We start from the raw sequence: 23,018 nt of genomic DNA, 5'->3' as shown, positions 1-23,018 counted from the left end.
CCTAGCTGAGCCTATAATGGGAGTTAGGATGTGAAATTTTTCAATGGAAAACTTTGATTTTGCTGAAATTTTCCTTCGGGAAAAGAGACAAAATATTTCATTTTGAGTCAGTTCAACATTAAATTGTATTTTCATGTGGTGCCACAATGCCTCATGGGAGTAGTAGTTTGGGTACTTCATGTCCCTATTCTCCCCTATGGACTGGGCACTTTTGCCAGATTACATCTTCCATGATGCACTCCTGTCTTCTCTCTGACTCATCCACATGGTGTGTCACAGGAATCACATGACTACAAGTGCACCATGGGAGATATAGTCCAACCAGGAAGCCCAGCCCATAGGAGAGAATGGGGGCCAAAGGGACCCAAACTACAACTCTCATGAGGTACTGTGGTACCTTAGTACACACAAATTAATAATTAAACATTTTAATTCAGTTCAACAAACTAAAAAATAAAAACATTTTGATTTGGGAATGTCAAAATGTTTTGTTCCAATCAAAAATCTGAAAACAAAGTGTTTCTAAATTTCCATTTTTTTAAAAAGAACTTTTAGTTCTGTGAAAAGTTTTGTTATTTCAATGTTGTATCCCAATTCAGGATGAAAACAAATGGCAAAATATTGAAATTTCCCAAAGGGCAAAAATTTCAATTTTCACTCAACTAACAACAAACTGGAATAGTTACTTCTGGAATGCCTCTCCAGACTATTCAGTCCACACTTCATTAAACAGGAAGAACTAATGACATGTCAGGATTGCTTTTACGTCATATACTCCAAATCCCTAGTCTTTAAAGGGCACACTAACTGCCCTATGTTGGAGTCTTACTAGGACTTGGTTTTCTTGGTCTGTAGCTACCAAAACATAGAAAAACTACACTAACAGTCTCTCCACTTAAGTTAGGACCAGACAAAGTTTAAGGGGTTGAAAAGGAAGGAGAAAAGACCACAGCAACTCTCCTCTTCCATCTACCTGTCTGTTGCGTGAATGGGGAGAAAGGTTGAAGAGAACTAACTGTACTTAATAAAAGGTTCTAGCTGTGAGTATACAGCCTCTGCTCTAATGGTGCTCTCTCTTCAGCAATATGGCTCTACACTTGGCCCCCTGCAGGGCTGTCACTAAATGGTACAAACTATCTCTTAGGGAGAAAATCTGCCTTATAAAGTTTGATACAAAATATAGTCACTTTAAAAAGGAGAACTATCTTTCTTATAATGTGTCCCCAAATTTAACAGATCTGGTAGCAATATTTCAGCAGATGTTTTCTCATTGGTTGTCATAAAAACTATTTGTGAGTGGGAGAGTATAAACACAGTTTGTACTATGCAGTATTCACCAAATATGTCCACCACACATGATTTTACAGCACTGCTTCCAAAGATTAACACATTTATAATACTCTGAGTTCTATTAGCCATAAAAGGTCAAACTTCAAAGCAAGAATGCACAATTTCAGATACACAGATATATTTTAAATGTAACAGAAGTACTACTATTACTTGCGTTGAGGATGTGAATATTTTGAACTTTGGTTTCATTCTGAATTACTACTGAACATCCAAATGAATAAATAGCTCAGGGTATTTCTACACTGCCCACGTTACAGTGCAGTCGCGGCAGTACTGTGACATGGGCAGTGTAGACACACTTTATCCCCGGGGGAGAGCTCACCCGGCGATAAAAAAAAACAACCCACCCTGAACAAGGGGTGGTAGCTTTATCGCCGGGAATGCAGCTTCTGGCGATAAAGCGCTGTCTATACCGATGCTTTTCAGCACTAAAACTTTTGTCGTTCAGGGGGGTGTTTTTTCACACCCCTGAACAACTAAAGTTTTAGTGCTGAAAGTGGCAGTGTAGAGATAGGCTCAGTCTAGCACGTACACTTTATAAGACTTCAGTATTTGACAGTTAGGAATGTTCTGTAGTACACGTAGGGACTTGTCACCACTGCAGTTGCTCAAGTTACAGTTTGAGCTATTACCCCAAATGAGAGTCCTGTCCACACACACAAGCCCTTAATTTAAATGTGGTGGTGCTTTTATCTCAAATTGGCTGGCCCTCCAGGGGTATAGGCTACAGCTCGAGTTAATAACTCATCAGCTGCTAACACAATCTCTCTGTGTAGCTCAATTAATATTTCACACTGTAGCTGCTCTCACTCAAGCTAGGCTAACACTAGAAAAGTAACCTGAGTTATCTACACACTGCAGTGTTAACTCGAGGTGACAAGAACTTTACATGTTTTTCCATCCACAGCCAAAGGGCCAAAGTCTGATCCCTTAGAAGTCAGTGGCGCAACTTCCGTTGACTTGAGCAGGATCAGTTGTTCGCCTGAAGTATTGTATGCATGACGCTATATGTTGCAATGTTGGCAAAGGACTTAGAACAATTAGTGTCTGTTGGTTTTTTTAATAGCCTATGAGTTCTGTGATGAAGGTGGGTAATGGAAAGAATAAGCAGCTTTCTTTGAGATAGCTCTCAGGAAACTCCTAGAAGTTCCTGTTCTCAGGGACTGCATAAGACCCTGGGGGAATTTTGGCATGTGTTTTGCTTCTAAAATGCTGGAATACAGAAAAGTGGTTAAGAAACAAAAGCCATACTACAGAGGTCAGCACCAAAAAAATCACTATTTGTCTGAGCTTCCGTAGCTGAAAACTGCAATAAGCTCACATCATTCTAGCTACTGGAGTCTACTTTGAATGAAGCTATTCCAACTACCCACAATAACCACTTTGAAGTGTCTTGCAGCTTTAACCATTTTGAGTATGAATCTGGGAAGGAGAAGCATTGCATCTTGCTGTGTTTACTGGAATGGTTACAGCTTTATTCAGTAGATTTCTATTGGTTCTTGATGTGTTACTCCATTATTAGTTATCTGTATTGTAAAAGCATAGAATCAGGAATTAGGACCCCATTGTTCTGGGCACTATACACACACAGAAAAAAAGAGATTGTTCCTGCCCCCAAAAGCTTACTATAAGACTCATTTCACATTATTAATATTTTCTCTTTAGCAATAGGCTACAGCTCAAGTGATGTAGAAAAGAATGTCAATTAAAGACCTGTTCACAATGGAGCACCAAACCATGCTGGCTACCACTGTAATCAAAAACTATTAAGCATGGTTCTGCTGGAGTGGTGCTGCAGTACGGACAGGACACTATGCCAAGTGGTGAGATGAAATACTCAAGTCTACTTCTCTTCCTTGAAATCAGGATTAATTGACATGTTCTAAAAATGATTCTCAAACTAGAGCTAAGCAAACCATTCACAGTAAAATGTTAGTTCAACAAATTTAGCCCATCTTTGTGTTTGCTAATTATCTGCAAACAGAGTTTGCCTTGCTAGTTATTTGAAAAAGATTTGCGGAATGGCATTTTGAGCATACTTCCCACTCATGGATTGCTCGCAAACCATTTGCTACTTTAAGTATTCACTATTCATAATTTCCTGTTTGTGCTGTATGCAGGGCCGGCGCAACCCATTAGACGACCTAGGTGGTCGCCTAGGGCACTACAATTTGGGGGGCGGCGACCGCGGCGGTATTTCAGCGGCGGGACCTTCCACTGCCTCTGTGGGGAGCGGCATTTCGGGGCTGGACCTTCCGCCGCCTAGGGCGGCAGAAAAGCTGGCAGTGCTCCTGGCTGTGTGACTGGCCACCTAAACAGATGGCACTGTTTCTGCTCCCTGAATGGGTGACTCCCATTCCAAGCCCTTTCAAAATGGCTACAAAAACACTCCTTTGAAGATACTTGTGGAAAACACATATTTGTAGGGTTTTTTATGACACCTCTTTCTGTGAATTGTTTTGCAAAAAACCCACACCCCCCATACACAAACATCAAACACCAATTGTTCATTTAAATGTTGGTAACAAGTAAATACCGTAAATGGAATTGTAATTAAAATAAAAGTATATTTCCTTAGAGGATAATTAATGTTCACAAATACTTTTCCACAGTATTCAGGGGTCTAATAATAACAAGTGTTGTAACTGGATTAAGTATAGATCCAAGTTATGTTCTTTCTGCTGGGCATTACAAATCTATGAAAATAGTTTACCACATTATAACAAGCTCTAATGGATCAGGCCTAAGGTAGCTGGCAGGCATCAGCAGACCAACACTGACAATGCACTAGCCGAACAACTTGGAACCAATCAAGTGGTGAAAAGAGAACCTGTAACTGAAAGAAGGGAGCTGATTTATTAATTTGATTTAAAAGATTGTCAGATTAAAAATCACATTTTTAAGGAGAAAAGTTCCTTACTTGCACTGTTAATAAATTAGATTATTAAAATGGACACAAATTTAAAAATCTAACTTAATTTTCACAAATTTTTCTTGTTTTATTATGTTTTCCATTGAATTCAGATTTAATTGAATCATGGAAACAGTTGTCAGGAAAGCTTCCCTTTGTCCTATAGCCCATCTGTAGTCAGGTTCACTTTGTAGTTTGTGGTCCAGTGGAGTAGAGTTTGAGTTGCAGACCATACAGGGGAATGTTGAAATTCAAATTAAGACCACTTTTTTGTGTTCAAGAAACATTTATAACAACACACAAAAACCTTATATTTTAGCTATGATTTACTTGACAGAATCTCTTTAACCTTAGCTTCTAGATTTGAAGGTGAATTTTACAATTTAGTATTTTAGAAACACCAGTGCTTTTGTAATGCACATAAAGGTGATATGCAAGGAGGAAAAATTGGGCTTGTGCCCTTTTTAGCTGCTCTAGGATATATCCTGTTAAAAGGTGTGCCTGCCCTGTCTCACCACCTGCTTGCCAAGAATGGCTCTGCTGACCCCTGCCTCTGTTTCCCCTTCATGCAGGATCCATTTAAAAATCCACAGAATCCAGATATTCAAAACATTCCCTTTCTGGGGTGCAATTTATTAAGTCCTGCACAAAGTCTTTGAAAATAGAACTCAACCCTACAGTTTTCATCCCAGTTTCAGCCTCCTTCTTGAGGGTCTGCCTCTCCTTAAAAGTGATTTATCTTGCCTCAGTCCCAAGCTGGGCACAGCCCTTCCTCCCTGAGGGTCTGTCTTTCTGCTCTCCCAGCACCTCTTGCCTGGATTTGGCCTTCTCCACAGGCCTTCCCCACTGGTATTTCTCCCCCCTGCTGACGCAGAGCCCTCCAGGAGTCTAACTCCCTACAGTGTTTCTCAGGCATCTGCCTACTACTACCACCTGCAGCTGTCTCCCCCTTTGTAAAAGAGAAGGTTACTCACCTTGTGCAGTAACTGAGATTCTTTGAGATGTGTGTCCCTGTGGGTGCTCCACTTCAGGTGTTGGTGGGTCCCAGCGCTGCTGATTGGGGATTTTCGGTAGCAGTGCCTGGTCAGGACGCGCACGTGCAGTAGCTGTCTCGTGGTGCCATTGGCGATTCAACTAGTGCCTGTGCGTCCCACACCCCTCAGTTCCTTCTCAACCTACCACCGTTAGGGTTTTGGCAAAGATTCATGGAACCGTTGACAGTCCGAATGGCAGTACTCTGTATTGGAAGTGATCTTGTTCCACTGTGAATCGTTAGCCACTGCTACTGAAAATCTCCGATCAGTAGTGCCGGGATGCACCGACACCTGAAGTGGAGCATGGACAGGGACAGCACACAAAGAACAGCCTAGGTGCCTTCCCTTAAGCCCAACTGGGCAGCAGGTAATCAGTCCAAATGAAATGGACCCCATTCCCTCTTAAAGGGGCAGTCACCCTTTGATATGTCCCTATCCCTCCAGTGGGGCACAGGCCATCTCCCCAAATATCTGCCCACCAGAGAAGCCTCCAGGTTTCTTCACATTTGTCTTCCTGCTGCAAATAGCACAATTTTGAGGTTTCTCCTCCATAGCAATTCCTCTCTCCATCTCTTCTCTGTGTCCCCACCACTCTCCTCAGCTCAGTAATTGAGATCTGGTATGGGAGGGAGAACTGCCACTACCACCCCATCACTCACCGATGACCTTTAATTCTTCCAGCTAGATTTTTCTTATTTATATGACTGCCAGATTACAGCCTCTTATCCTCACACATGGAAAGTCTAGCTGAAACACAACCAAAGCTGACAGATAACTAAGGAGTTGCAGTGGGGGGAGGTTTAGATTGGATATTAGGAAAAACTTTTTCACTAGGAGGGTGGTGAAGCACTGGAATGAGTTACCTAGGGACGTGGTGGAATCTCCATCCTTAGAGGTTTTTAAGGTCAGGTTTGACAAAGCCCTGGCTGGGATGATTTAGTTGGGGACTGGTCCTGCTTTGAGCAGGTGGTTGGACTACATGACTTCCTGAGGTCCCTTCCAACCCTGATATTCTCTGATTCTATTCTAGGATTCTATAATTTAAAATTACAAAACAGATTTGTCAAAAACTGGACACGTTTTCTGAGGATTTATTTCCCTCCAACTTTGTTCAATTTAAAAAAAAAAAGATGGCAAACTTAGTTAGATGAAGCTATGCTTACAGGAAAGATCTGAATGGTGCTGTGAGGGCCAAATTTAATAGAATGGGGATTTAAATATGACCAGAGAAAGTCACCACTGCAGAAAACAAGCAAAGACATTTAATATTCTGACTAAGTTGTTGTACTTACCTGCATATCCTCCAGCTTGCTTTCCAAAGACTTTTTCACCAACAGCAGTTCCTTTCCCTCTTCCCCAGCATGTGCCAGGATATCTTCTAATTGTTGCTTTTCTTTCTACAATACAAAAGTTTGATAGATTCAGGAATACTGATGTTGCTTTCTCTCTAATCTGCCTTCAGAAGATCTGCAAGCATAAACATAAAACTGCAAACACTTAAAAACATTTTCACTGGCTTCCTCTTGCCTTCTACATCAAGCTCCTCTTCCACACCTCCAGGACTCCACATTGCACTGCTTCCTGTCTACAACCTCCCATTTCCTCTTCAACTCACTCAGGCACATCACCAATGTGCCCATCTCCTACTCTTCAGTGTTATTTTCATATTGTCACATCAGCTGAAGCAGCCTCCCTGTACCTGTAGAAGAAGCTCCAGCCTGCTCTCTCCTTCAAGCCCACTGATTTTGCACAGGTTTTACGGCACCAACAATGACTTTGCCTGCCTTCATCTCATCTTTCATTTTTTATTTTTGTGCACTGTACCCATCCAATCATGAACGGGAAGAAAATCACACTAGTTACATGTCTGGTTTTGTAACTTACCTCATATCTCTCTATTTTTTCTTTCATTGTATCTTCTTCTCCTTTCATATTATCAATCTCTTGATGGAGTTCTTTAATTTTGTCCTCTAGCTGTTTAATTGTTCTCTTCAATTGTTCATTTTGCTCAGCCAACTCCTTCACTCGATTTTCTGCACTACTTTGCATCTGTTCTGCAGTGTTTCTTTCACTGGCGAGGGCAGCAGCATTCTAGTAAAAAGGAGAACAGAAACAGTGACACACAAAACCTCCATTTTTAAAGACAGTGTAAAAATATGCAATTTGTTTCCAAAACAGGTCTCAGTCCATGTAATCCTGGATGAAAATTTTAAAGATGGAAATATTTTCTGATTCATATAGATAAAGGAACACTGTCAACTGAAGTTTTTGGCATTTTGGAGCAAAATCCATTTTCGAGTTAAAAGTAAATTAGTTGTACCCTCAGAAAATACACATGCAACCTATGCTCTCGGAAACTTGCTTTTGAGCAAGTTTTGATTCAGAGAAGCACAGTTGCCTGTTTTATGACCATAAACTCCATTTTGAGAACCTAGGCATTCTGAGCAAGCCCAAACTCCCATCCATCTGTGACCTATAACAAGCCAGTTTGCATCCAGATCCCTAGAGCTGAAAGAGTAATAACTCTTCTCCCACAACTAAATTCTGAAACCAAAGATACCATCCATACAAAACTGTGGCTGTGTCAACCTGGAATATTCTATGAAAGGTCAGATTTGTGTGGGCCACAAAGGTGCATTTGTATTACTCGCAGATCCATGAATCACAATACCCAAAGTTACCAGCTATGTAGGTAGGTAAGAGAGTCCTCTTTTTGAAGGCATTATTACATTTTCAAATAATATCTACTATATTTCAGCAGCCTTTTGTCTGTCATCTCATATTCTTACTTCAATATGTTCCATTTTAAGCCCCTAGGTAAGTGTAATCTCATGCTTAAATATTTTTTAAAGTTACCATAAAAAAAACCTAATAGATCTCAAGAGAAATGTGAGCCCTTGAGGAGTAAGTTTCTGTGTATTCAGGAGGAGTTTTAATCTGTTTAGCTATAAATGAGTTGCTGTAGGTTATATGTTTTACTAGTTAGGGCAGTGGTGTTGGGAATTTAGCTGCTGGGGTTTTGTTTTATTAACATATGTCGGGGTGCTTAAAGTTTTCAAAAGGATGCTTTTTGTATATTTGCTTAGAAACAAAACAATCCAATGCATTAAAGACAAAATTATAATAAAACTACATCCAATGTTTTCTCACATGACATGGTATTATACTGTGCATTCATAGTTTTTTTGGCAATGAGGTTGGTTGCAGCATTTGAATCTTTGCTTTGTATAGATCATATGACTTGTATAATATTTGTCCTACTGTTTATATATGGCTATGCAATGAATTTGTTACAGTTCAAAATCTATAAACAGAAAGCTTACTTTAATACTATTTTGAAAACATGAATAAACAGAGTTTAAAAGTAAATTAAATAAAGCTAACCTTGTGCAACTGATAAAGAATTGGGGTTCATTAACATTCAAAATTAAACCCAAGTTAACAAAAGAACAGAGAGTCAGAGACATAAGCCTACCGGTACAGAGAAGAAACTAGTGTATTGAGGAGTCATGGAAATGGCAATGAGAAGGAGGAGATGGTGAGGAATGGTGTCATTGTTATCATTATATGTGGTGTGGCAGGTTGTGGAATGGAAGAATCATATGACAGAACAATCCCGAAAAGAGTTGACTCAAGTGAGCTTAACCATGTATGCAGCATACACATTTTTAAACACTTCAACTCATAGGGGTGACCCCCTAAGTTGACCTGATCTTTGGCCCTTTGCTTATGTTTCATTCAAAACTTCCACCAGGAACGTAAGACTGCTTTGTGATAAAAGGTTTGGTTCTTGATCCTGGACATTTAGGCTCTAATCTTGCAAAGGAATCCATCAGCACAGATCCTTATTTCCAATACAAAATCCCATTGACTTTTGCATTAGTAACTTCAAAAATATTTAAGCACGACATTGTGTATGGGATTATATTTACATTCATCTCAGAAATACAAAATGGATTATCCAGTGTAGGTTAAGTGAATTCTTTTGTAGATAAAGTGAAAAGAGGGGTAGATAGCTATTTTACAATATTTTTGCTTTACCGGCAAAAAATAGAGGTAAGCAGTAATTCATTTGTAAATCGAAACAAAGCCAACTGCTTTTTAAATGGAGATTACTCTCCAGGTGTAACAGGACATATCAGCAACAAAGCTACACCATGCTGTACGGTACTAGAAAAATCAACACAGAAGAAGAAGAAGAAGAAAAAAAGGAGTACTGCAAACCTGATTCAAGTTATACAAGAGGCTCTTATTCTACAAAGGACCCTTCACTAATTGTTTTCTAGTAAGCAATAACAAAAATATGCAAATTACTCTGATAAAGCTGTAACTCAGAAATCGCTCAGAGTGTCCATTTGGGTTAATGAACTCTTTATACAAAAACTGGCAACACAAGCAGGATGACAAGTTCTAGTCTTTTTGCAAGTACACAAAAAGGCAGTCAATTTTTCTGAACATACATATTGGTTAAAGAGCTTTGAAATGTATTTCTGCTGATGCTGTAACTTCACATATACTTTTTGGTATATCCTCTGTATTCATTTATTTTTGCTTTTTGTAATGCAGCACAGTTTTACTAATTAGCAGGCACTCTACCAGTGGCTCCTTTTTGTTTCATTTCCCCCCCTTTTACTAGCTGAGTGAAAGAAGCTTAGGCATGCTGGGGAGTTCAGTGAATGGAATGTTGATTTGTCTGTTCTTTCTCATCCAACCGCCTACACACTGCTCCAGAGTTAGAGAACACAGAACAGAAGGCCCATACTGTACCTGAAGTATCCAGCACCTCATCTTGTGTGTTTGGGCTATTCTCGTGTCATATCAATACTCCCCCCCACCCCCCAGAAGCATTATTCATTTAGACTAGAGCACAGTACCTACATCAACAGGAAGCACTGTATGTGAGGCAAAAGGAACTTTACCCACCAGAGTTAAAAGTTAAGAAAGTTCACCCCGTCACAAAGGCTTAATACAGTCATATCTCCGGATCTATTCTGACCTGCCTTTTGCTTTATGTATATTATGTATCACTCAAATTAAACCAAATTGGTATTCTCCCTTCTCTTCCACTGCATGTCTTCAGAAACTGGCCAAGGTTGAGGTCAAGCATGTCTAAAAGGGGAAACTTAAAAAGGAACCAACTCTACTGAACAAGTTCCAAGTATTTTCTTCTCCAACATTAGTTAAAATCTTGGGGGGGGGGGGGGGGGGAAGGAGTCAGGGGAAAATGTGTGTGTAAGTAAAAGCTGGCTCAGGCAGCCTAAACTTGTGTGACAGCACGTAATCAGCAGCTCACCACAGGTCTCCAATGATCCTGGCTATGTTGCAGGGGTTATACTTTCACATAAATGAACTGTTCCTGAACAAATTCTCTATAATATATTACACCTAGCAACACAAGTGGCTGCAACAAGTTTGTTATCCCATCCTGCCTCCCCACCAGGTTTTGGTCCCAGCCCTGAAGTGGACAGTCACATGCCCGCATAATCAAGCAGGTTTTGGTCACTGCCAGACTGCAGCCTGTGATCCATGTGCTCTACGTGCTCTGGTTCTGTTTGGCTGCTGGAAACCAGCAACAGGACATGGTCCTGAGAACAGGGCACCAATCATGTTTCCAAATCTTGTGCCACTGCCAAATACTATGAGACCTCAAGCCCACCCCAGAAGTCCCGTGGGAGCTAGAAATCTCTTGTCCTTTTTGCCCTCTCCCTTCATGAACAGCTCAGGACCCTCTTCTGATTGAATGAAATGAAAAACAAACAAAAAAACCCAGAGTAATTTTTTCTGCTGCTCTACTGTGGAAGTTGATTGCCTCCACTAATTTCAGGGGAGCCACATGCAGGGGACAGACAGGGAAGAGCTTGGGTAGCTCACACTGCCATCTTCTTCAGAGAAGCTATATGAGTGGAATGGGCAGTGAAATATAGGCCTGTCAACCTGCACAGCTGATGGTATCCTGAGAGAAGGGAAGGGGACGCTAGGGGAGCCCACATGTAATGAATCCATGTGCTGCAGACAGACAGTTATTGATTCCAACGGAACTAGAACTCGTCCTTTGAATCCAAAAAACTCAAGACTCTGAAAGAGGACAAAAGAAGCAGGACCTTCCATAGGCAGGCCACTAGAGGGCAACGTTACACACAAAGCTAGTATGTTACATGCACTGCTGCCTCTTCAGAGAGGGCATTAAGGCAACGGCCTACCTAGTCCTAAGGGTACATCTTCACTACCCGCCATATTGGCGGGTAGCAATCGATTTATCCGGGATCTATATATCGCGTCTCGTTAAAACACGATATATCAATTCCCGAATGCGCTCACCGTCGACTCCGGAACTCCACCGGAGTGAGCGGCGGTAGCGCAGTCGACAGAGGAGCCGCGGCCGTTGATCCCGCGCCGTGTGGATCCCAGGTAATTCGATCTTAGATGCTTTGACTTCAGTACGCTATTCGCGTAACTGAAGTTGCGTATCTTAGATCAATCCCCCACCCAGTGTAGACCAGCTCTAAGTGAAATCCCTGTAATAAAAAGCCAGGAGAAGGCTTTAGAACTGCTGGACTAAAATCATCTCTATGCTATCTGGTGACAAACACTGACTTTTTGAATGGTAATTACTGTATTTCACATTCTACAACTTGAGGACGGCAAATATAATAAAAAGTTTAGGGCTGCCCAACAGATTGTATTTAAAACTACCATAGGTCATTCTGGTCTCAATAGGCCTGTCTATGCGAGCAAAAAGGTGCGTTTTTTTCAGTTGAACCCAGGCTACAACATGACCAGCTCAAACAATATAAAAGGTGTTAAGTGCTGTTCACAGAGGCATTTGGGGGGAGAGAGGGTCACTCCGTTGAAAAAAACAAAACAAAACCACACTTTTCCCCCCTGTGTAAACAGAACAAATTAGTGGTAAGTGTGCTGGGTATTGACTGTCTACTGATATGTGGCCCTCCTCCCTAGAAGTGGCTGCATTTCAATGATGCTATATATATATGGCTTGTGAAGCACTTTAAGGTCCTTCAGGATTAAAGGCACTAAATAACAACAACAATTAAATTAATGAAAAGGATATTTCCCATCCAGAAAGCACTGAAAATTAAAGGCTCTATATATCAGTTTACTCACGAGTATAAAAAGTTAACCAGAGAGACAGGGTCACAGAAAGGATCAGAACCAGAACTGTATGTTGAATTTGGAAAGAGAATAATAATTTATTTTCCATATAACCATTTTGGGCTCCTCAGGCTGTGTCTAACCCTTTGAAGAGTAACTATGAAAGTGTGATTATATATGTAAAAACATGCATGGCATTTAACAGGAACAGCTAGTTGGGTGAGATTCCTGAAGTCAAAGACTGGAATGAATGCATCCATATGTAGTATATAGAGTGACCTTTATGGAACATTATACTAATAGTTGTGTTTTGTAATTAGCATATCTTAATTCCCAGATTGTAGTTTCTTTCTTTAAATATTCTAGCCACGTACATTCTACCCTTTGCCTGCCCCCCCCATTTTCTGTGTCATTGTGTTTTAAAAGCACATGAGCACATCACAAAATGATGGGAAATAGCAAAAATCTACCAGTTTGTTCACATTGGGCCAGGTGATAAATTGTAGGGCTTTGGCGGTTGTGCTTTATACCACTGAAGCAAGGATCTATTTCCACACCCCTTACATCTCCCAGATTGGCTGGGAGATCCCCATTTTTAGCTGCTTTCTGCACTGCTCCTGACCAAGAACTACCATCTCCTGTTGGTTAGGGACACTTCACGTCGCGTGTTTAACTACTGAGTCCCACCTAGGAGGACTCTAACCACAGGAGCACAGCAAAGAGCATGGTCACCCAAGCCACTGCAGCGTTGCCAACTCTTGTACTTCCATGGCTAATCTTGCAATATTTGATGTTTTACTTAAGCTCCAGCTTCTGTAGGTATGTGATTACATTAGAACCTCAGCATCTGTTTAAAACAAAAAGTTCCTACCCATTGTGGTCACTGAGAAAAAAATTGAAACTGTGACCTGAGTGCACCTGAGGGATCAATAGTCAGATGGCAAATAAAACCCCCAAATTTATTTTAAAAACTGATAATTTTAAGCCAATCTCATGATTTTTAGGGGGCCTAAATCAGTATTTTTAAACATTTGCTGTTGGCAATACCGCCCGTCACCACAGACTTAGAGCTATGGCTAATGCAATACTGGGCAGTACCCTAGCCATCTCATCTTGGCCACAAGAACCTGAGAAAAGTAGCCAGTGAGTGGCAGGTGGAGCCAGGGGCCTGGAAGTGGCAGGAAGGGGCTGTCAGAGCCCCCTAACTATCAAGGATGAGGCAAGGAGCAGCCAGAGCAGGGGTGGCCAACCTGAGCCTGAGAATTGAGACAGAATTTACCAATGTACATTGCCAAACAGCCACAGTAATATGTCAGCAGCCCCATCATCAGCTCTCCCCCCCACCCCGCCTGCTCCCAGCGCCTACCACCCACCAGCAGCCCCGCCGATCAAGACTTCCCCCTCTCTCCCCGCACCTCCCGATCAGCTGTTTTATGGTGTGCAGGAGATTCGGGGGGCGGAGGGGAAGCGAGGGCATGGCAGGCTCAGGAAAGGGGGCAGGAAGGGGTGGAGTGGGGACAGGGCCCGTGGCAGAGCCAGGAGTTGAACAGTGAGCACCCCCCGGCACATTGGAAAGTTGGCACCTGTTGCTCCAGCCTTGGAGTCGGTGCCTATACAAGGAGCCGCATACTAACTTCTGAAGAGCCGCATGTGGCTCCGGAGCCACAGGTTGGTCACCCCTGAGCCAGAGTATTCCTCAGCTGATGACAGGAAGCAGCTAGAGTCCCCTCCCAGCCCAGGCAAACAGCAAGTTGTTTCATAATTGTTTCTACAGAGTGTCTTGCACCTTCTTCTGAAGCATCTGGTACTGGTCATTGTCAGAAATGGGACACTATATTGGATGGACTGACCACTGATCAGACATTAAATCTAACAATTTCTGTATTGCTAAAACTCATTCCATGCTGCAGCCGGGTCAGATTTAAGTTCTGATCATTAGGACACTTGTTATTGATATAAATGAACTAATGCATATTCAAATATGCAAATTAGAGTGTTTCCTAATTTAGATAAAATCTTCACATTTCTGGACCTTCAGCATTAACAGGAATATATTTCCAGAAAATTTGAAGATTTTACCTAAATTAGGAAACACTCTAATTTGAGTATTGTTAACCAGGACTGTCAAGCGATTAAAAAATAATAATTGCGTGATTAATCGCACTGTTAATCAATAATAGAATACTATTTATTTAAATATTTTTGGATGTTTTCTACATTTTCAAACATATTGATTTCAATTACAACATAGAATACAAAGTGTACAGTGCTCACTTTATATTATTATTTATTTTTGATTACGAGTATTTGCACTGTAAAAAAACAAAAGAAATAGTATTTTTCAATTCATCTAATACAAGTACTGTAGTGCAATCTCTTTATCACAAAAGTTGAATTTACAAATGTAGAATTATGTACAAAAATAACCCTACATTCCAAAATGAAACAATGTAGAACTTCAGACCCTGCAGGTCCTCACAGTCCTATTTCTTGTTCAGCCAATCGCTTAGACAAACAAGTTTGTTTACATTTGCAGGAGATAATGCTGCCCACTTCTTGTTTACAATGTCACCTGAAAGTGAGAACAGGCATTCTCATGGCACTGTTGTTTAGCCGGTGTCACAAGATATTTAGGTGCCAGATGCGATAAAGATTCATATGTCCATGAATGCTTCAACCACCATTCCAGGGGACATGTCTCCATGCTGATGATAGTTTCTGCTCAATAACAATCCAAAGAGGTGGACAGATGCATGTTCATTTTCATTATCTGAGTCAGATGCCACAAGTGGAAGGTTGATTTTCTTTTTTGGTGGTTCGGGTTCTGTAGTTTCTGCATTGGAATGTTGCTCTTTTAAGACTTCTGAAAGCATGCTCCACACCTCATCCCTCTCAGATTTTGGAAGGCACTTCAGATTCTTAAACCTTGGGTCGAGTGCTGTAGCTATCTTTAGAAATCTCAGATTGGTACCTTCTTTGCGTTTTGTCAAATCTGCTGTGAAACTGTTCTTAAAATAAACAACATGTGCTGGGTCATCATCTGAGACTGCTATAACATGACTGTTATATCATAACTGTTAAAACAGAACAGGAGACATACAATTCTCCCTCAAGGAGTTCAGTCACAAATTTAACTAATGCTTTTTTTTTTTTTTTAAACGAGCATCATCAGCATGGAAGCATGTCCTCTGGAATGGTTGCTGAAGCATCAGGGGGCATACGAATGTTTAACATATATGGCACGTAAATATCTTGTAATGCCAGCTACAAAAGTGCCATGCAAATGCCTGTTCTCACTTTATAGTGACATTGTAAATAAGAAGAGGGCAGCATTATCTCCTGTAAATGTAAACAATCCTGTTTGTCTTAGCAATTGGCTGAACAAGAAGTAGGACTGAGTTTACTTGTAGGCTCTGAAGTTTTACACTGTTTTGTTTTTGAGTGCAGTTATGTAACCAAAAAAATAAAAATAAAAATCTACATTTGTAAGTTGCATTTTCATGACAAAGAGCTTGTACTACAGTACTTGTATGAGGTGAATTGAAAAATACAATTTCTTTTATCAGAGGGATAGCCGTGTTAGTCTGTATCCACAAAAACAATGAGGAGTCCAGTGGCACTTTAAAGACTAAGGCCAGGTCTACACTAACCCCCTAATTCGAACTAAGGTACGGAACTTCAGCTACGTGAATAACGTAGCTGAAGTCGAAGTACCTTAGTTCGAACTTACCTTGGTCCACACTCGGCAGGCAGGCTCCCCCGTCGACTCCGCGGTACTCCTCTCGCCGAGCTGGAGTACCGCAGTCGACGGCGAGCACTTCCGGGTTCGACTTATCGCGTCCAGACTAGACGCGATAAGTCGAACCCAGAAGTTTGATTGCCAGCCGCCGAACTAGCGGGTAAGTGTAGCCAAGGCCTAACAGATTTATTTGGGCATAAACTTTTGTGAGTAAAAAACCCACTTCTTCAGATGCATTTGTTAGTCTTTAAGGTGCCACCGGATTTCTTACTATTTCTTTTGTTTATCTTTTTTGCAGTGCAAATATTTGTAATAAAAAATAATATACACTTTTATTTCAATTACAATGCAGAATACAATATATATATAAAAATGTTGAAAAACATCCAAAATATTAAATACATTTCAATTGGTATTCTATTGTTTAACAGTGTGATTAAAACTGCGATTAATCACAATTTTTTAAATGATGATTAATTTTTTTAACCGCATGAGTTAACTGCGATTAATCAATATCCCAAAAATGACTACTTATCAACATATCAGACAAAAATACCAGCCCTTTAGTTAGTCTCTCCCTACCTCCCTGCACTAAACTTGCTTTTCAATAATATGTACTTTAACAGACTGATACATGTGTGTAAATGAATGTAGGTGTATAGACCTGTGTCTGTCCCTTTATTCAGTGTAGCAAATCCATTCCCTGATAGTATTGCTACTTAAAATATGTTTCATACCACGAAGTGCATTACTGCTACACTCCTGTATCTTCTAATACTATATGAATCTAAATGGTACCAATGCTGGATGCAGCCCTTTCAAAGTGATATCTCCGTTCAGAGAAGACTTAGATAATTTCCCAACAGAGTGGTGCAGACTGATCCAGTTAAGGGGGGGGAGGGGGTCGAGAGGGTCAGCTACATCTCTCATTCTTTTTGACCTTGCTGATAAATTTACAAAACAGACTTAATGCTGGCTGCAGAGTAAGCGGGTTATCTTACTGGGAGATAAAAATCCATGTCTGGAACAGCATGCACAGACACACACGGAGGCAGCAATAATTTACTGGGTCAAATTCTGCTCTCTGTTACAGCACGGTAAATCCAGAGTACCTTCAAATCAGCTAGCAAGTTCTTCAGTAAAAGCAAAGAGCTATTTACTGCTGGAATTATTTTTATTTAAATTAAAGACGCTAACATGGCGCCCTTTTTAGTTTCCTGTATTGTTATTTAGTTTGTTTGCTTGCATTTCTATTTGCTTTGTTTTCTTCCCATGATCATTTGTCTGGCTATGCCGAAAGAATGACAGGAGACATTAGATATGGGTTTAATCAGGCCGCAACTTTATTATAAGATGTCTGGGACATTACCTGGCGATAAAATGTGCAGTGCAGGTGAAAACCCCCACAATTCACTGGGGGAAGAGGGGGGGGGGTGGAGTGCTTTTTTCAGCACCAGCACATACTCCACCCCACCCCAAACCAACAACCACCACCTTTCCGTTCATGTCCCTTCAGTAGATCCACTGCCGGGAACCTTCAATTCCAGCCAATTCCGGGGGGTGAAGGGTGGGAGGCCTTCCACCCGCTCCCCCCTCTTTTCATCCAGATCCCTCCAGCAATTCCCTTGCTGGGACCTTACCAACCACGCCCACTCGTAGGAGGGGTTAAGGTGGACTATAATGATGGGGGGTTGGCTCCCTGCTGTACCAATCAGAGGAGTCCACAACTGCCCTCAGCTAGCTCAATTACCAAGCACCTCTCCTCAATTCCTTTTCCAAGCCATTTATCCATTCTTTTGTGCCTTAATTTATGGAGTACCTACACTGAAAATCCACTACGAATAAAGAGTTGTGACATATGGCCTACCGCCTGTCATGCTATGCACAAACAGAGCCCACCTGAACCTGCTGTGAGGAAGGCAAAACCCCCCTCCACTGCACCTGGCCAATATGGTGGTAAGGGAAAACTTCCTTCCCAGCCCCCCTTAACGGGGCGGCTAGCGTGACGCCCACAGCAGATATAGCTAATCACCCGACATATTTCTGACCTATATAGGGAGGCAGGGTGGGTGCTGCCCAGCCTGTTTTGAGTGATATGGGGAAGGCTGACTTTTTTAAACCCCTCATTCCTAGGTGGTGAGTCATCCACCACGCTGACTGCTTTTCTAGTGGTTTTACGTCTCCCCTCCTCCCCCAAGCCAGAAAGCATTGCCCTCCTCTCCAGGCCAGCCAGACAACCACCCCTCCCCCCACTTAAAGTACAGGGCGGTGATTTGCCTGGCCTCATGCCTGATCCCTACATATCATTCAGTTCCTCTCCCTTCCTAATTTCACCCTCAGGCCTGGTCTACACTACGAGTTTAGCAGTGTTAAATCGAATTAACCCTGCACCCGTCCACACAACGAAGCCATTTTTGTCAACATAATTGGCTCTTAAAATCGATTTCTGTACTCCTCCACGACAAGGGGAGTAGCACTGAAATCGACATTGCCGGTTCGAATCAGGGTTAGCGTGGATGCAATTCGTCGGTATTGGCCTTCGGGAGCTATCCCACAGTGCACCATTGTGACCGCTCTGGACAGCAATCTGAACTCGGATGCACTGGCCAGGTAGACAGGAAAAGCCCCGCAAACTTTTGAATTTCATTTCCTGTTTGCCCAGCGTGGAGAGCTGATCAGCATAGGTAACCATGCAGAGCTCATCAGCACAGGTGAACATGCAGTCCCAGAATTGAAAAAGAGCTCCAGCACGGACTGTATGGGAGGTACTGGATCTGATCGCTGTATGGGGAGACGAATCCGTGCTATCAGAACTCCGTTCCAAAAGACAGAATGCCAAAACATTTGAAAAAATCTCCAAGGCCATGATGGACAGACTATAGGCTGAGCAAGTGCAGAATGGTTGGTCACTCTACTTCCCTGTAAGCCAACCGCCCTCCCCTCCCCCCTTTGATCTCTGCTTGCAGAGGCAATAAAGTCAGTGTTGTTTCAAATTCATACATTCTTTATTACTTCATCACACAAATGGGGGGATAATTGCCAAGATAGCCCGGGACGGGTGGGGGAGGAGGGAAGCAATGGGTGGGACTGTTGTACAGGCACCCCCTAGAATGGCATGCAGCTCATCATTACTGTGGGATGTCTGGGGCTCTGACCCAGAGCGGCCACTTGCATCTGTGGTTCTTTAGTAGGCTTGCCTGATATTCTAGGCAGCACTGAATCTCCATTAGACCAAACTTAAAGAAGAGAATGACCTGGGGAGTCATTCCCATTTTTGTCTAGCAGGGCCGGCTCTAGGTTTTTTGCTGCCCCAAGCAAAAAATTTTTTGGCTGCCCCCCCCGCGCTTTTTTTTTGGCTTTTACACATGTTTACACTTGCAGTTTTGTTTTGACTGTTTAAAATTAAAAAAAAAGTGAAAACAGAATTTGTAGTTAGTGAAATAAAACAATTTCCTACTAGTGTAATTTTAACATTTAATTTTAACAAAAACACAATAACAAACAATTCGAGTTCAACCCTACACTGTAATGAAAAACGTTAGTGTCTTCCAGTTTCTCATAAATTAAAAGAATTTATATGAACTGAATTTTTCTGGTTTTTATACTTGCGTAGTCTTTTAATAAGTCAGTGAAATTTTTTGCAATAGTACTTTCAATTGAAATTAATGCCAGTCCTGACATACGATTTTGAGACATGGTGGACCTCAAATAATTTTTTAGTAATTTCAGTTTTGAGACACTGCGCTCACCAGAAGCCACTGATACTGGTAACGTTAAAAGAATGCGTAATGCTATAGCAGTGTTTGGAGTGAAAAAATCATTTCTTGCTATAAATTCTAATACTTTTAGAGGAGAAGTTTTAGGACTTATTAGCTCAGATAAAGCTATTAATTCATCATACATTCTACTGCATCAATATCAGCAGCGTTTTCAGTACTGAGCGCTAAATGTAGGTCTTAACACTGCTTCATGAGCTCTTCTTTGGAAAACTGATTTTTAATATTTCCAGTATCGTATAAAAATTCGAAAGTTTCACAATGACCATGCAACTGACAAAATCTTTCTTCAATGGAAGTTATAGCTACATCCAAAATACAATAGAAACAGTCAACCTTAAACCTTTCGTTTGGATCGAGAATAGGATCATCATGAGCCTCATAACAAAACTGTCTTGTTTTTTTCCGAGGACGAATGAATTTTTGAGGTGCAAACGTTGGTTCAAAATCAAGATCCTCTGCTATTGTTGTTGCTTCTTTGACAGTTTCTTCAAATCCTTCATCTGAATGGTATTTTTTAAATATTCCAGCGTTTTATTCAAAATCATCTTTGCCTCGGATATGTCTATGGTTATGTTCTGCATAACTTTGCTGGTCAAATTAATTTGATTTAGAATATTGTGCCAAATAACCGTGCAACATGAAAATTGAAACTGCATCATTTTCTGAGCCAATGTTTCAGCTTCATGTCGAAATGAAGGATCAGATGACAAGTCCTGGCTTATTTCGAATAGTGCATCGTAAATCTCTCCTGATGAATATCGGAATGGTCTAATAGCTTCTATCCTGCTTTCCCATCTAGTTTGACTCAGAGGTTTAAGTGTGAGTTTTTGTTCAAGATGCTTCTTCAAGACTGCCCAACGGTGTGTGGAAGCACTAAAAAAGTTGTAAATTGCTTGCACTGTGGTAAAATATGAAACAGCATCTTTAGATGATTTGGTGGCATCACTGACAACCAGATTGAGCGAATGCACATGGCAAGGAATGAAAAAAGCTCGATTGTTTAAATTCAATATTCTTTGCTGTACACCTGCATGTCGTCCTCGCATGTTTGAGCCGTTATATTTGGCCGCGCATATTTTCTAAAGGTATTCCATAGTGTTCCAATCTCTGTAGAATTACATCTGTGAGGGCTTTCCCAGTAGTTTCATTCACTGGTATAAATTCTAGAAAGTGTTCAAAAATTTTCACTTCTGCATTTTCATCAATTTTCAGAAATCGTAAAACTATTGACATTTGCTCAGTTTTGCTCAGATCTTGAGTACAATCAACTATAACTGAATAATATTTGGCATGTTTCAAATTCGATAAAATTTCATTACGCACTCCATTAGAAATTAATTTTATTATCTAATTTTGTGTATTTTTACCCAAATAATGGGTGTGAATCTCTCCATCTTTCACTCTTCGTACATACTCAGCCATAACATTATCAAATTTTGCCAATAACTCAACCAATTTTAAGAAATTTCCATTGTTATTCTCTTATAAAATATCCGAGGCTCCACGGAATGCGAGGCACTGTTCGGCTAGGAAATTAATGATTGCCAGTAAACATTCCAACACTGCTTGCCAACGTAGAATTTCTGAATTTAGTTGACGTTGCTGTACCGCATCGATTGTTGTACCGGTACGTAATCTGTTTGACAGCTCAATCCAATTTGTCAATGAGCGTAAATGATTTTTTGATGTTTCATGTTCTTTCAAATGCTGATGCAAATTTCGCCAGTCATTAAAACCTGCAGTTGCCAGAAAAATGTCCGAGTTACAGAACAGTTTGCAGCAAAAACAAAAAACTACATCTTTGGTCTGTGAATACACTAACCACGATCTATTACTTTGTTCCCCATTTTTCATTTTTTTCTTCATACTGTATGGCATAAATCAACGATTTGACTCATTAAATGGATATTCAAATGTAGGATCTAGTTTTGAAGGACCTTTTTTCACAATAATAATTCGCATTGTATCAGTAATTATTGTCGGCCATGTACTTGCATCCGATCCTATGTCAGTCTCTCCACCTTCCAATAATTGTTCTTCAGTTTTAGATTTGGATAACAGTTCTTCATTTCTGGACTCTTCAGCTGAAGTAGTAAATCTTTGGATGGATTGTGATTGTTCATCTTTATCAGTTAGTGAAGATAATCTTTGGTCAGATTGTTGTTCATCTTTATCAGTTGATAAAGGTAATCTTTGGTTGGATCGGTCTTCATCAGTTGATGAATAATCACCTTCAGTGCATTGCTTAGAGCTTTCTCCTTGATTGTCGACTTTTTTAAAATACTTTTTTGAAGTACGAGATAGTTTTTCTAATTCTTTTTGCCGTTTCTCTCTTTGTTGCCAGTAAGCAGCACCAGAAAGTCGTTTTCATCCCGGCATTTTAGCCCTATAACCACTGGCACTGACGCGAAATGGAAATTAGCGCGAATGGCGCCGATAGGGCAGCACAGTACACACACGTAATCGTGATTTGAGTGACCGTGTCACAACATGACATGATATTTTTCACGTCACACTCCTATTGCACTACTGTACTTGCCGTAGATAAGGCGCTAGTCACTGGGGCGAGAGAGCTCCCCACGAGCTCGGATACACACTGAACCCAGCCCTGCTGGCGTTTTCCCAGTGCTGAGGCCACCCAGCTGGGAGCCCAAGGGGCATGCAATGGAGAGAGCTCTGTGGCTGGAGGAGACAAGGAAGAGGTGCTGGGCTTGCTGGACAGATGCTGCCCCTCTCTGCCAGGTTGCTTGCCCCCTGCAGGGGGGAGGCAGAAGGAGACTCCAGACACCGGCACCCTGAGGCCACCCGGCTGAGAGCCCGAGGAGCATGCAATGGAGAGAGCTCTGGGGCTGGAGGAACCAAGGAAGAGGTGCTGGGCTTGCTGGGCAGATGCTGCTCCTCTCTGCCAGGTCGCTCGCCCCCTGCAGGAGGGGAGGCAGAAGGAGACTCCAGGCACTGGAGTGCTGTGAGGGGCTGGGGAGGGAGGCAGCAGCCTCTGGGGCTCCAGCAGGCAGAAGCTCCCCAGAGGTCCTGGGGACCCTCCCATCTGGCCCGACTCTTACCTTGCTGCAGATCTGGCCTGAGGTGGAGTCATC

The 23,018-nt window shown here is 41.5% G+C and overlaps 1 protein-coding gene across 5 annotated transcripts in view; it reads right to left on the bottom strand.

Annotated features, from left to right (window-relative positions):
• CGNL1 (cingulin like 1) overlaps positions 1-23,018 on the bottom strand; it is a 126,542-nt gene that overhangs the window by 35,305 nt on the left and 68,219 nt on the right. For all 5 annotated transcript variants that reach the window (XM_042853874.2, XM_008164042.4, XM_008164043.4 and 2 more), the window contains exons 9-10: positions 7,180-7,386; positions 6,588-6,692 (exon numbers count right to left, since the gene is read on the bottom strand). In XM_042853874.2, coding sequence (XP_042709808.2) covers positions 6,588-6,692; positions 7,180-7,386 — 312 coding nt within the window. The remainder of the gene's footprint in view (positions 1-6,587; positions 6,693-7,179; positions 7,387-23,018) is intronic.

The sequence above is a fragment of the Chrysemys picta genome, chromosome 10, assembly GCF_011386835.1.
Source record: "Chrysemys picta bellii isolate R12L10 chromosome 10, ASM1138683v2, whole genome shotgun sequence".
NCBI lineage: Eukaryota > Metazoa > Chordata > Testudines > Emydidae > Chrysemys > Chrysemys picta.
The sequence above is the reverse complement of the archived record's forward strand: the minus strand, read 5'-3'. Positions and strand labels throughout refer to the sequence as shown.